The 14,419-nt window shown below is 37.4% G+C and overlaps 1 protein-coding gene across 1 annotated transcript in view; it reads left to right on the forward strand.

Moving 5' to 3' along the window:
• Nucleotides 1-14,419, forward strand: part of LOC139685955 (gamma-aminobutyric acid receptor subunit alpha-3) — a 97,197-nt gene that overhangs the window by 27,518 nt on the left and 55,260 nt on the right. Inside the window, exon 2 of the mRNA XM_071583090.1 lies at nt 9,011-9,258. Coding sequence (XP_071439191.1) covers nt 9,011-9,258 — 248 coding nt within the window. The remainder of the gene's footprint in view (nt 1-9,010; nt 9,259-14,419) is intronic.

Below are 14,419 nucleotides of genomic sequence, written 5' to 3' on the forward strand. Positions count from 1 at the left end.
AGTCTATCGGTCTATTAGTCAGACCCTTATTATCAGAACAGTTAGGTCACTGGATACTAACATAGCTCTTTGCAAACTTCCTAATATTTATTACTGATTATTGACTATTACCTAAAGCCCAACTGATTTCCTACTATGCATTAGTAATATCCGTCTTCTTTTTATAATACTTTCTACTCTTTCCGGCTTAAGCGAATGGAGTTGTTTATGTGAATATGCTGAAAGATATAAAATTGGTAATATTTTAAAATATAAAAATTTCGAAAATATTAACGTTAATTCTGAAAAAATTCGTAATCATGACATGATAAATTGTTTCTTTTACACGCTCTATGTATTGATTTATTTTTTCACCTATTGTTTACCTCTTTAATCGTTTGGCAGTAGTTTATATGGTTAATACCAACTATTAAAGATAATATTTCTCATTTACGGGAGGCAAACGGGGGGGATTTCTGCTATAAACATAACGCACATATAATACTATGGAATTTCGAAATCATTACATTGTTGAAATTTACTTCATTTAATAGGAAGAATTATAAAAAAATACACTCCTTGAAACTTGGAGTCAATATTATGGTTAATCAAGTCCATTTCATAAATTACGAGGTAGGCGCGTTCAGATGCATCTAATAATGATGCAAACTGTCTTACGCTTTTACTTAAATATTAGCTATGTTACTTGATAAACTGCTGTATTACAAGTGTAAAAGATACCTTTGAATTTGGGCTTGTAACCCTAAGTCAACGAGAAAGATACGCAGTTAAAACCACGAAAAAAAACTCATTGATATTCGCGGAATTCTACGGACCGTACTGCCCTCCCAACCAACTCGGGTTTCAAAGGTGTTCGAAGATCCGATCCTATTAGAAGTCTCCAGCTGCTCTCCACCATCGTTCATTCCCATCGTCCCTGAAATCGGTTTTCGATAGGTCAATTGCCGACCGGTCGGTGGGGAAGACCGCGCGTTTTCGTCTCCCATCCTCTCATCCCCCTCGAGCGATTCCCGGGAAAGTCGAGACGCTGGGTCCTGCAAGCGGAAACGCCCACCGACAAATTGGTCGAATTTATCGCCCGCCCTCCATCCCATCAGACCCTCCTCCATTTGAAACCCTGTCTCCTGCTTGGTTGGTCACCACCCTACCGATCCGCGAGTTCCATCTCTCTCTCTCTCTCTCTGCACACAACCAGATAAATGCACACTCCTTCAAATACCTTCCTATTTACAAGGAAAGAAGCAGGTTTTCTTCACTCTCTTGTCGAAAAGAACACAATTTCTCACCCGCTTCACCACTCATGGCCCGTATATCCCCTGAGCTTTAATTTTAGTAATCGTCCGAAAAGCCAAGATTGTACTAAATTTTTGCGTCAAAGAGGAGGTTTTGTCGCACCGAAGCGGTTAATTGCGTTTTCGAATTAAAACCGCGAATTTAAAAATACACTTATTAAAAATTTATTTTCCCTTTACCTAATAAATATGCGTAACTATGTACATTGTTACTGTTGGTACTATTATACCACAGATGCTTAAATGCCTAGTTTGACGACTTGCAAAAAGTGAAAACATTTATTTTTGCCGTTTACAGACACCTTAGCTCTTAAGTTTCACAATAAACTTAATAAGCGTAAGAAGTAGGGTGTAAGACTAAAGTGACTTCCGTGTAAAGTGAACCTCGCAACTCATTTACATCTTGATTGCACGATTTGTATCGATTACCACGATTTACTCATGTATACTGATAGACAAGCGTTGTGTCTCTATCAGAAGAATATAAATGGAAGTAATTGAGAAAAAAATTATCAAAATAGAAACTTAAAATTTTGAATGGAATAAACAATGCAATGTGTGTTTTCGTAACTCGTGCATACACGCACGCGCGTAAAAATACATCGAAAGCTTAATTTTCAATTTTAAAATTGTTCAATTACATCTTTCCAAATTCACCATATGAATGCTACAGTTTGTAATGGAGAATTAGCAAAAAAAATAATTTTAGAAGAATCTTTTTTGAGCTCTAAATTTTTTTTAGTTATTCGGTTGGCAACCTTGATATTCTGCCACCCAACTACTTTTCAGTTCCCCTCCCTGCGTCGCCGCCCATTTAAATCTCTCCTTGTCGTCTTTCTCCCAATTCTCGCCTTCCATTACGAAGATTAATTTCGAAGGAGAGCAAAAAAAGCGTATGTGAAGAGTGTGGAGGGGGGGGGGTAGTTTAGTAACTAGTTTTTCGGAGCTTGGACGACTGTGCATACTTCTCCACTACTTGGCTTGGCATGTCGCTGGCCATTTTCTCACGAGGACATTTCAATTATTCAGAAGAAACATTGCATCTGTTTCCGGAAGTGTCCTTTTTCTTGTGTAAATCTGTCTTCTTTCTAAAATGGGGCAGGAGAAGCACATGGGGGCGATTTACATCAACACTTAATTGGTAAAAAAAACAAATACACAGGTTTCCTTAGGAGATGGAGGGAATTTGTTCTGAAGTTCGTTTCAATGTCGTATTGCCTCTGCTTTCTTGGATAGGAATGGAGGCCAAAGTGCAGACGTTTCCAAAACACGCCTATGCAAGGTCAATAAAACACCGAGTAGAGGGGGGGGCACGTGATAATGGTAAAACGATGTTTCTTCATTAAATATGAACTCGTGAACCATAGAGAGTTCTCTAAGACACGCTTTGGGATAGCAGTACATAATTTACGTTAAAAAATGTTCCCCTTACTGAATATTACACTCCTGTGGAGACGAAAATATTTCCATCATAATTTAAAAATGACAGCTCTCGTCTAAATTAGTTTAAGGTTGATGGAGGAAAGTTGTTTCAGGATTTGAGAAATGAATAAGATATGATATTTGGGTGAATGATTTTTTTTAGGTCCTCTCCCAGGGTTAAGTGTTTTCATAGCCAAAATTTTGATTGACAACTTGTCCCAATTCTTCAGATCGTTCAGGACGATGGAGGATTTATCTATCAAAATGTCGGAAATGAAATATCTGACCTTTACCGAAGGCCTTCACCGAAACTATTCTTGGGCGAGATCAAATGATTATTGAAATAAAAATTATATTTTACCGCATTTCATTTAAATTCAATTACGTATTGCCGTCACTCATTAAAAAATAATTTTGCTATAAGTGGAGAGGATTTTTCGTAAATATTTAGACTTTCAAACATTTCGTCTCTAATATATAACATCTGAAGCTTTATCCGAATGATAGTTTTGTAAGAAAACAAGACATTTCTCTCCAGTTTTAGACTTTTGGTAGCTCTTTCTGTCTCATTCATTTAGCAGTGACTTGATTTCAGAATGTGGGCCTTGAGTTTTCCTATTTCGTTTTGAAATATTTTCATGAGCCGTCGCGCACAGCTCTAAGATATTGTTCCTCCTCACAGAGTATTTTTCAATTCATATAGCCGTGCATATTTATTTTCAATGTGCTCTATATTATGCTCAATTTAATTTCATCTTGGCACCTTCAGTATGTCCGTTGCTGATGTCGTCCGCTTCACCCAATTGTTCGACATGCACGCATTATTCTATGAGGAGGCAGTGATGAAATCAATATGCACGAGAACGGAAAGGGAAAAGCAGCAGTTAAGTAATTAAGATCTATGAGATGTAAATGACCTCTACGGGTTTGACAGAAAAATGTTGTGAGAAAAATTACCAAGTATATTCATTCGGTGATTGTGAATTTTCACAAAGTAGAGTCTCGAATCATCAAATTCATGCTAGAAAATGTTTTTCTAATGATGCTATAGTACACCACGTACTGAATATACATGGTCTCTTCCAAAAAATAAATAGAATAAATCAGGGGAAAACTTTATTGCAGATCAAAGTACATATTACTAAAACTCTTCAAAACAGGACCCTTGCGCATCAACAGACCGGCGTCAGCGCCTCTGCCACGCTTCTGGTACGCTTCCTGTAAGGCATCAACAGGACCATCGTTCAGGCACCTCGTCATGGTATTCTTGACATAATTCAGTGTTAAAAAATGGTACTGGAAGGGGTTGTACTTGGGTCGTACTCAAAAGCCCACGTCTCGTCACCAGTAACCACCAATTCTAAAACATTCGGGTCACTTTGACAGAGGCCCCAGAGGTCAAAGGTAAGATTGTCACACAAACAGTCTTCTGACAGTACCTTGAGGACCATCTTGGCACATCTTTTTCATGGCTAAATCTTCTCTGAGAATGCAATGCACTGTGTGATTCTGAATATTGTACTCTTTTGCTGACATTCTGACCCTTGGGGGGTTCAATCGGAATTGAGCATGTCTCACTCTTTGCATATTTTATCACAGTGTGTTGTTGATGGGTTACCCTCCCAGACTCTACGGTTCTAGAAGAAAACTATCATTTGGGACACTTCTTCGTCTCCATAAGCATCCTTAACCATTGTCATGGTCTCCGAACCCGATTTGCCGTCTTTAACACAAGATTTTATTGCATGTCATTGCTCCATAGATACCGGCATCGTGAATTTGGGACGAGACCCTCGAACAGGTTTTCAGTCTAGCGGCGATTCACAGACTATAACGGCCTGTAGGCAACTGACGTGGGTCGTATTGCTTTCTCAAGACATCTCACCATATTTCCCGCTACAAATTGCCCCACTCTAGTTGTCCGCTTTATCAGGAAAAATCGTTGTACTTACTTTTTGGGACAGACCCTACATAGCTGGTCCCGTGTAATTTAATTTTAATGATTTAAGAGGTGAAACCATGAAACAATTAAATTTGTTTATCTCACCAGCCATTTCTATTGATTTATTTTTCGTCAATGCTATTGTCTTATTCCTAACATTGACCTCCCTCTCTTAATTCTTAGTGGAGTTGTATCCTAAGGGGAAAACAATTTTCTCTATTCTCCTCATATACCTATAGGAGTTTAGTCTCTTCAGCTCCATGGTATAAAATATGATGCTCATGTTCTTTAGCTCCTTTATTTTCCCCCTGGCTTCTCTGTCTGGCCATATTTCTCAAGAGCAGTCATCTTTTAAGCTAATCTGAGAATAATGGTTTCTAGTCCCATCTCTGTCAATTAAATTTTGATTTGAAATGTTTCGTATTATTCCATCAATGACACATGATGGCTTCGACTTATGAACACATTTCGTCCTTAGCACTGATTACAAATATTATGGTATTGAGAGTAGAGCGTAATTAGTTATTCGGAATGCAGAGATTATTTCAAGGCAGGTTGTTCTCCATAAGGAAATGAGTAAAAGGATAAATATGTGTTTGTAACTTGTGAACTGAATGAAATTATGATTAGGGTTACTTGTAATTTTATCAATATTTTCAAATATTATAGTTCATTACCTTCTACTTTACGAGGAAAAGGATGGTAATGGAAGCTATAAAATACGTGGTGCACGGAGTAGGGCTAAATCTAGAGGGGGTGGTGCAAATAACTTATCTTGCAGGTGTTTTGAACCAAGATGGTCTAAGTAGAAGAGGAATAAGAAGAAAAATGGCGTTAGGCAAAAGAGCTTCCTTAAGAAGGTGATATTTGATGTCAAGGACGTAAAGGAAAAAATAAGTGAAAACTTGAATGTGGAGCGTGGTTTTTTACGGCACAGAAACACGGCCGCTTAAATAAAATGATAGCATGGATCCAAATCTAGGCTTTTGAATTTTGGTTGTAGAGAAGGGTGGAAAAAGTTTAATAGATGGGAAGATGAACAAACAAAAATGTATTAGACATGTTTGGAGAGGAGAAAGGATTGTTGAAAGAAATCCTAAGGAGGTAGGAAAGGTGAATTTGGAGCATTTAAAGTTGGGATGGAATGATGAACACTGTGATCGAGGGGAGAACATTAGACCAGCGAGGTAGAGGGAGGAATATGATATGAATATTGAACGGAATGAAAGGGGCTAATGACCCATTAATTTTATCAATCACCAAATGTGTTATTTCATTGTCATGTTATTGGAATATTAATTTTAAATGAGATTTTTGGCTTTGAGAGTTTGGTAGTTAACAATGGGACGAGTGAAAAAAACGGATTAAGGCTATGAAATATGTGATGTAAAAGTTATGCTAGAATATATATTGTTTGCTCTAATATACATATACATCGTTTAATTTGCTCAATGAAAATTTAATAGCAATATTTTTTCCAATTAGTATCACGTGAAATAAAATCAATGCGATATCAGAGCTTGAGTCTTTCAATATTTCACCATGAACATAACTCGTGAAACATATATATAGCAAGCGGTCTTAATGAGATTGAAAGCGTTTAGGAGCCGCCGTATTACGTCATAGATTGATGAAAAAATATGTGAATCCGAGGTGAAGTGACAGTATCATGAGCGATCACATCGCGAATCCCGATATTGCAATTGCTAAAATACTATTTACACAAATATTGGGTCAATAGATACATTGGAAATCGGCTCCAATTACCCTAATGAGCTGCCAAAATGTCATTGGAAAAAGCGGCAGTGTGTTTGAATTTAATCTAGGGGATTCGATTAATTCGTTACTTAAATACCACCTGGATTTCAGGCTCTCAGTATGTTTGCGAAATGCACTTCCGAATTGGAAACTTCGTTAAAATCCTGGATGTTTCGTGCGGCGAATTGCGTTGTATGTTGTGTGTTCGGCAGTATTCCCTCCTCTATCACACCTTTTTTCGCATTGATTCAATTGACAATATACGCATCCCATCCCTCACTCGCTTGCCTTTGTTGTATCCCTTAACTTATGATCTCCAGCGATTGCACCTACGAGTCCGTTTAATGCTCTCCGCAGCACCGCTGCCTCGGCCACACGTGGCCTTTGTCGACCAATGAATGGCGCTGATGTTCTACTCTCCGCTCTTTCAGTTTCACATGGGATCCGGGTAAATTAATAAATGACCCTCGTTGCCAGTGATGAGACTGTCCTAAAAAGTGAGGCGGAAATTTGGAAAGTAATATTGATTTTCGGACTGCAATATGCGGGAATATGGGCGTCTCCCACATGTTTACGCATCGCCTAGTTTTTAATGAGAGCTGGAATGGAAAATTTTCCAGACGAACATGGTAAAGTTGACTCTTTGAACATGATTTTCTGCCTAATTGGATCGGCACCCAAGGGATGGGTGTGGTTTACTGCATTTGGTTGCGCTTACCATGCAAAAAATAAAAAATAAACATGTGGCTCCTGGGAGAGAATTTTACAATAGTAACAGAGACGAAGGCTATTAAAATTTTCCACTTGATAAAGATTTATATCCTACTAGTTTTGATGCACTACATCATTTTAAAGTCTAGAATTGAACATTTTGTAGTGCATCGAAACTAGTTGGGGATAAATCTTAAGTAAGTGGAAAATTGTATTAGCCTTCGTCTCTGTTTTTATGTAACAATTCCATCACATCACACCTGAATCTGTAAATTACATTAGATTTTACCATGTTAATGTTCACAGATCCAAACTCGACACAAGCGTCTGACCGTTGGAAGATATATTTTTGTGGATTCTGGAACAATAGTTGAAGCTTGGATGCTAATTCAATACATATTACATATGTAGTCAATCATGCTTTCGGAGATTTAGGAGAATCAAGGGATTTAATTTGGCCTTTTAACTTGAATCGCTCAACTTCGTTGGGACGTGATGATTAGTAAGATCACAGTTTTAGGCTGTAGTCCTTCATTGAAATATTCTACAAAATTTTTTTCATGTTGAATTTTTACTTTAAGCGCATTAATATGAATAGCGTTCTATTTGAATGAAATTGATAAGTTCTGTTTTTTTCATATCTGAAATACTTTCAATTAAATAAAGTCAGACTATAATAAGATTTTTCCGTGTACTTATATGACACATTAAACTAAGCATAAGATTCTGTAGAATGGAAACTTTGTTATCACTTTCGAGCCAAGCATATGCATAAAATTGAAGGATAGAGATTTTGAAGATGGGTGCTTGAGGTTCTTTTCTCGAATCATTTATATACACATACCTTAAGTTAAAGTCTTACAGATGTGAATAATAATGTAGACCACGATAGTACTAACGAATAAAATCAATAGTTCCTTCTCTCCCTTGAGAAAGGTGGTTATCGCCACCGATAATTCAGGATACGTGTGAGTTCCTTTTTTGTATATTTCTGCTTTTGTTTTGTTCCCTAGTGCTAACTTGGTGTACATTATATATATATATATATATATATATATATATATATATATATATATATATATATACCTGTATAGTCGACCTGATGTAGAGTAGGATGTTGTGTTTTGATTGGGGCCACAAATTATTTAATTGGTAATTACGTCCATCCAAAAACCTACCTTAACCGGTAGATTACCTAATAATAATAATTATATATATATATATATATATATATATATATATATATATACAATATATATACACACACAAACACACTTACATGCGTAAGAGATTCATCCACTACGTTCTATTGAAATCCCTATATTCGGTGTGTAATGATGTAAAGCGTGAAGGAAAAGTAGGACCTCACTTGGAATATCGAAGCAGGTAACTCCGTCGTCATTTTTAACTCTGAGCAGCGCGATTGGCAAATTGTTCTTAGTGAATCACACGTTGACATTTTCACCTCGCCCGCATTACTCGGGATTTCTGAATTTATCAATATGAGCATTTAAAAGAAAATGTGTTCCCATCAAAAGACTTATATCGCTATTAGGGGTCCCATGGTGGAATTAACGGTACAAATCCTTGCAACATTAACCGTGGTTAGACCCCAGAATCGTGGGAAAATTAGCATTCTGCTTCGACTATTCAATGGTCTTGATTCTTTGATTTTCAGTTCGTAAAATCAAAAGATCTCAAATAATCCGTAGGATAAAGCGCTCCAATGAACGCCTCTCTCTTTCTCCCACACACTTCCGCCGTCGGCCATACTTTCTTGTTTCCCGTCACTGGGAGTCACCTGTTGATCGCGCACTCCCTCTCCCTCTTTCGCTCCCAACTCCCCAAAATCAAAATATCTTTCTTATTCTCACTCTCTCTCCAGTCTGCTCCTCTGCCACCCCACTCCGGCCCCCGCGTTTAACTGGAGCTACCGGTCGTTGGACGGGAGCGACGAAGACCTCTGGCCGATCAGGCAGAGACCCCCCTTCGTGGTCCCGGAGCCGATCCCAAGGGCCGTGCACCACAAGCGGACGTCTTCAGGGAGCGACATAGTCAGCAGGAATATCACCATGGTGCTTGAGAACTTGCTCAAGGACTACGAGAGCAGTCAGCTGCCGCCGGAGGGAAAAGGTGATTTTAGTGATGTCGTGCAGCGTCGTGTAGGAATGTCTGCTTTGCGCATGCTTACCTGGCGAAAGTTTAGATTGGGGTGGACTTATGGGTAAAGAAAATTATGGGTACGAGAGAAATATGCTAATATTTCATGCTCTGAATCCTTTTTTAGGTACTATAGAGCATCGTAGGTACGACTACACCGGATTATTAAGTCCATTTGGTATTCTTTTGGTACAAGGAGAATCCTAAGAATATATGGTATTCATAAGTAAAGTGTGAGTTGTGCTATCTTAAATTTTAGTTTTAAGCGGCAACACTTTCCTCCCTTATTTTCTCTATTTGCCTTTACAAAGTGTGTAATACGCACTAAACCCTCTCCTAATTATAACTAATAAGAATATCTAAACTTCCAGAGTAGGTTTTTGATAAATATTTCAATACAAAAACCAATTTTTCAAATTCACACGCTTCCTACCTTCCACCATTTAGTACAACATGGCTATTTTTCAGCAGATTCTCCTATCTCACCCCACCCTCTACCAGGCTCCAAGAGTCCATTGCTGGTCAATATCCTGTATTTTTCATTGAATTTCTTCCAAAAATCCTTTGCTTCTTTCACCATGCGTCGTGCTAAGGTTTTATTTATTTTCCATTTCAAGTATTCCATTCTTCTGCACACTCATTGTTCAAACTTAATTTCCTAACGCAGTTATACTTTTAATATCCTTTCTTCTTCGGCCCAATTCCTTAAAAAACTTTCTAAATACCTTCCTCTTTGTAAAAACTACTTTACGTAACATGTACCGTATTTTTATTTCCTAACTGCTATACTCTTTTTCTTTTAAAGCATCTCCTAGGTAAACTAAACTTCTGAGCACACTTTTTACAGCACTGCATCATAAAAAGGAGAATAATTCTGTCAAATACAATTATGAGCTTAATTTTTATTTTTAAAAAGACGAATTAACATGCACAATACAAATACCAGTCAACAAATTGAACACATGTTAATGCATTTTAATAGTTTTGACATCAGCTAATTGTATTTGGTAATTTCCCATATAATTCGAAAAAGCATTTTCTATGTGACTTAGTAAAAATAAATATAATTATTTCACCATAATTGTAAACATCTACACATTTTTTCTAATGAAAACAATTTTTTTTCCATTGGCCGTTGTTTACAAAACTATTCAATTTCAAATATTTGGTAGCGAAATTACTAGAATGGGCATTATCCTTGAAAAAGTTGCAGGCAAAGTAAAATGTTACTTTTGGCATTAATCATAGGTGAAACATTTTTAGACTATCGTTTCTTTCGGTATTTTCTTGGAAAATCAATATGGTTTTACTCAAATTCCAGCGGTCTACTATTTGGGGATGAAACTAGAACATAAAAATACACAAAAAGTGGTTGGAGTTAGATACAAATACCCTTAAATATTACAGCAGTTACATCTCATTGGTGTTTTAGCTTTAGCTTTTAGATATCCTTGATTTGAAATACACCCATGCCCAGCCTTCAACCGCAAAATGCTTCAAACAATTCCACATTGGAAAGGTGTTCTAAAAATGACGGGCAAGAGAGCAACAGGCAATATAGTCATTAAAATCTTTGATTGTTATCTTAATTTTGTTATGAATTGAAGGAAGAACTGATATCGTTTAAACTAGGTTTTAAATTAATAATATCATAGGATTGATTTCTTATTAATTCATATATTTAAAAAAACTCAATTATTCATTTACACGTAAACGTCTTGTGTGATTAGCGAAGGAAGTTTATATATGTCTTTTAATGTCTCTTGGATTGTGCATGCATGGCTAGTGACCTAACACCCACCGCCACACACCCTTACTGCGGGTTGTGGCTTGCCATGTAGATATAGTTAGTAGTGTTTATTTCAATGGTAACTTTTACATTAATTTAAGACGTAATATTATACACATCCTGTTAATATCCAAGTATGCATATTATATGTATCCCTACATGCAAATGTGCAATTTGTCGAAGTGAGTTTTCCCATGTATTGTCATCAGAGTACTAAAAGGTCATTTATTGCATTGAAAACCCTACAGATGCACGAAAAATTTAGTTATATCTGTTTGCAAATTATTTAATCTGCTACATTTACGTCTAATAGTTGTAAGTGACGAAAAACTCGGTTGAAGATATGATGACTTGAATATTATTTAAGATGTCTTAATAAGGAATTTGTTCATCTAATATTTTCCCCGTGAATTAAATTGCTTTTTTAAATTTCAAAGAAACTGCGGGAGATGCCGCAACAGTAACTTTTAACGGAGTCATCCGCTAATGTGCATTTCAATGCAACAATATTTGTTTGTTGCTTTATTGTTGTTTTTTTAATTTGGCATATACGTAGGTGTGATCAATCGACAAGGATTATTTTTTATTTATTAATGCTTTTAAGCTTTTATCAAAATATGATAGGCTTCTGGATGTTGTGGTTAAACAATATTGCAGGTTTTGCGATGCACACTGAACTTCTGTAATTTACTTTTCTCAACCAAAGATATAATTTTCCTTGGGGGAAGAGAATTTATGCATTGCTTGCCAATCTTACAATATTTTCTCGAAAAAATATCTTAGAAAATAATAGTTATCGAATACATATCCAATTATCTCCAGTTTAAGTTAAATATTTTCTAGCTGGATTTAGTTTTATTTGCGCCGTTTACTATTGTATGTCTATTCCAAACAAATCAGATAAAATAAATATTTCCATTAATTTGGTGCCTTGCCTGGTTTTTATTGCAATTATGTACCTGTTGCGTGTATAGAAAACCAGCATATCTATACTGATCGACGTCAGACCTTTTCTGGAATAAAATTGAACCTGTCCAGTGAAAAATAATTTCGCTCGAGGAAAATTAATTCCTTGAACAATTTGTACCGTCGTCGGCTCGGATGGTAAGATAAAACCCCACGGCATGCATCAATCGTCTATTAACATCCCGTCTATCTGTCGGCAAAAGAGTTCGATACTATGTGTCGCGGCTGGCCATAAATCGATCAAGAGGAGGTTTGGCAGTACGCCAGTTTTCGCACCCCGCTCTCTCTCTCTCTCTCCCCAGCGTGTTTTCGGCAACCTTTCCCGCGTGAAACGAAGACTAACGATGGCGTGTCCTGGAACCGTAGCGTGGGTTGGTGACCGCATTCACCTCCTCCCCTTTCACCATCCCCATTCATCGTCAACTATGTCACGTAAAACGTTCAAAGAGGTTGAAAGAGTTTCTTACACGCGATGCGATCACATATTATTTTCGTCAGTCATTATCAGAGGATCGTGCGGGCCATTGGTAGCGTCGTGGACTAGCCAGAAACAGAAGCTTGGGCAGCAATGGGAAACTCCAAACCAAGTTAAGGTGAGAAAGAAATATTAGATATTCTCCGAGGAATTTGGTCATTTCAAGGGAAATTACTAGAACGTCTTAAAACAATTCAATAAAATTCAATATATGTTTTGTTGCACCCCTACTACCCACTCTCATAATTTTAGACATAGCCTGACAACACGCTAATAAACTTTTCTACGATTCTTCGTTCTGTCTATCTCTCTTCATGCCATTTACTATGATTATTATTTCCCATCACCTACCTCACCTCCCTTTCTGCGCTTATATTTTTATACGCTTAAGTAACGTTGTCTTATTTTGTTTCTTCCATTGATACAATTCATATAAGTAGAGATTATAATAAGAAACAGTATATTTTTTATTTAAAGTTAAGCAAAATTTTCGTAGGCTTTTTTCCATGCTTACGACTGGTTTGGTTGATGGTTTGCATTCCGATAAATGTTTTCCTTTCCTATGCGCGTTAAGTTTTTGAAATCAAACAGATAAAGGGTCTGCCCCAAAAATGAGTGCAAATAATCCAGGGAAAACTTTTATTGCTGATCAAAGTACAAAGTAATAAATTTCTTCAAAATAGCGCCCTTATGTATCGATACACCGATGCAAGCGCCTCCATCCGTAAAGGTACTTACTCTTCCTGGAAGTCGTCGGAAACCTCGCGTTTAAGCATTTCGTCACGCCACCTTGGACGTTCTCAAGCGTTCCAAAATGGTTGCCTTTATAGCTCCATTTCATTATTGGTAACGGAAATAAGACCAGCGGTACCACATCGGGGCTAAGGGTGGTTGGTGCAGTGTTGCCAACTTGTGCTTGACCTGCTACTTGGTCAAGAAGGAGAAGGTGTGGGAGGGCGCTTAGCCGATAGGTTCAATATCGTTTCGCCGCAAATTGTCAGTTTTATTTGAAACGCCTCGAGTTTTTGCGATTAATTTAACCCTCTCAGTACGGAGATTTAAAGTTCATATGTATAAACTTTAAGTCAACTGCAAGTAGTGCATTACATTTCAATACATATTGAAATATAGTGTGCTATTTACCAACACTGTTAATGAATCCATACTAAAGAGACTTGGTACTTTTCCACAGATTCAGATAAAATCTGTGGAAAAGTACAAAGTCTCTTAAGTGTTGATATGAAGTAATTCTACGAAGTGAAGTCTGAAACAGTAGAATATGCTGCTAATGAATTTTATTTGATGATATTGCTAGACTCCGCATGTTCCTCAATCATGTTTCCCAATAAGTACAGCATTCAAAAACGATCATTACACAGGCCATCGGGCCATGGAAGGAGAACCTGAATCAATAATATAAAGGTTGAAGAATATATACTTCCAAAACGGACATACTGGAACTAGGGCTGAATGGCTAACTTATTCTATTCTATACACACTAATGAGAATTATTTTCGTTAGAATACCTCACACTTGAAAACAAGCTGAGTGATTGTGAATAAAGAGTAGGTTAGGATTCTAGAGAAAGGGAGAAATTTTCTTGAAAACCAAGCCATGATTGGCATTATATCAATTGTGAATACAGGGTTCGTCCGGAAAATAAGTGTACTGATTTTTTCCCGCCGCTCCAGGCGCGCCCAGCACCGCTCTGACGGGCTGCGATTGGAGGGGGGTATGTTGGCAAGCGACGCTGAAAAAGGTAGTTGGCTCTGAGCTGTGGTGTAGTGAGGAGCTCTGTTAACACGAACCTCCACGCTCGACCCACGTCACGGAACGCGATGCCGAAGCAGCGTTATTCCATCAAATTTGCGGTAAAGCTTGGGAAATCGTCTACCGAAACTGTC

Source organism: Hetaerina americana, unplaced genomic scaffold (assembly GCF_022747635.1).
Source record: "Hetaerina americana unplaced genomic scaffold, ioHetAmer1.1.p SCAF_122, whole genome shotgun sequence".
Taxonomy (NCBI): Eukaryota; Metazoa; Arthropoda; class Insecta; order Odonata; family Calopterygidae; genus Hetaerina; species Hetaerina americana.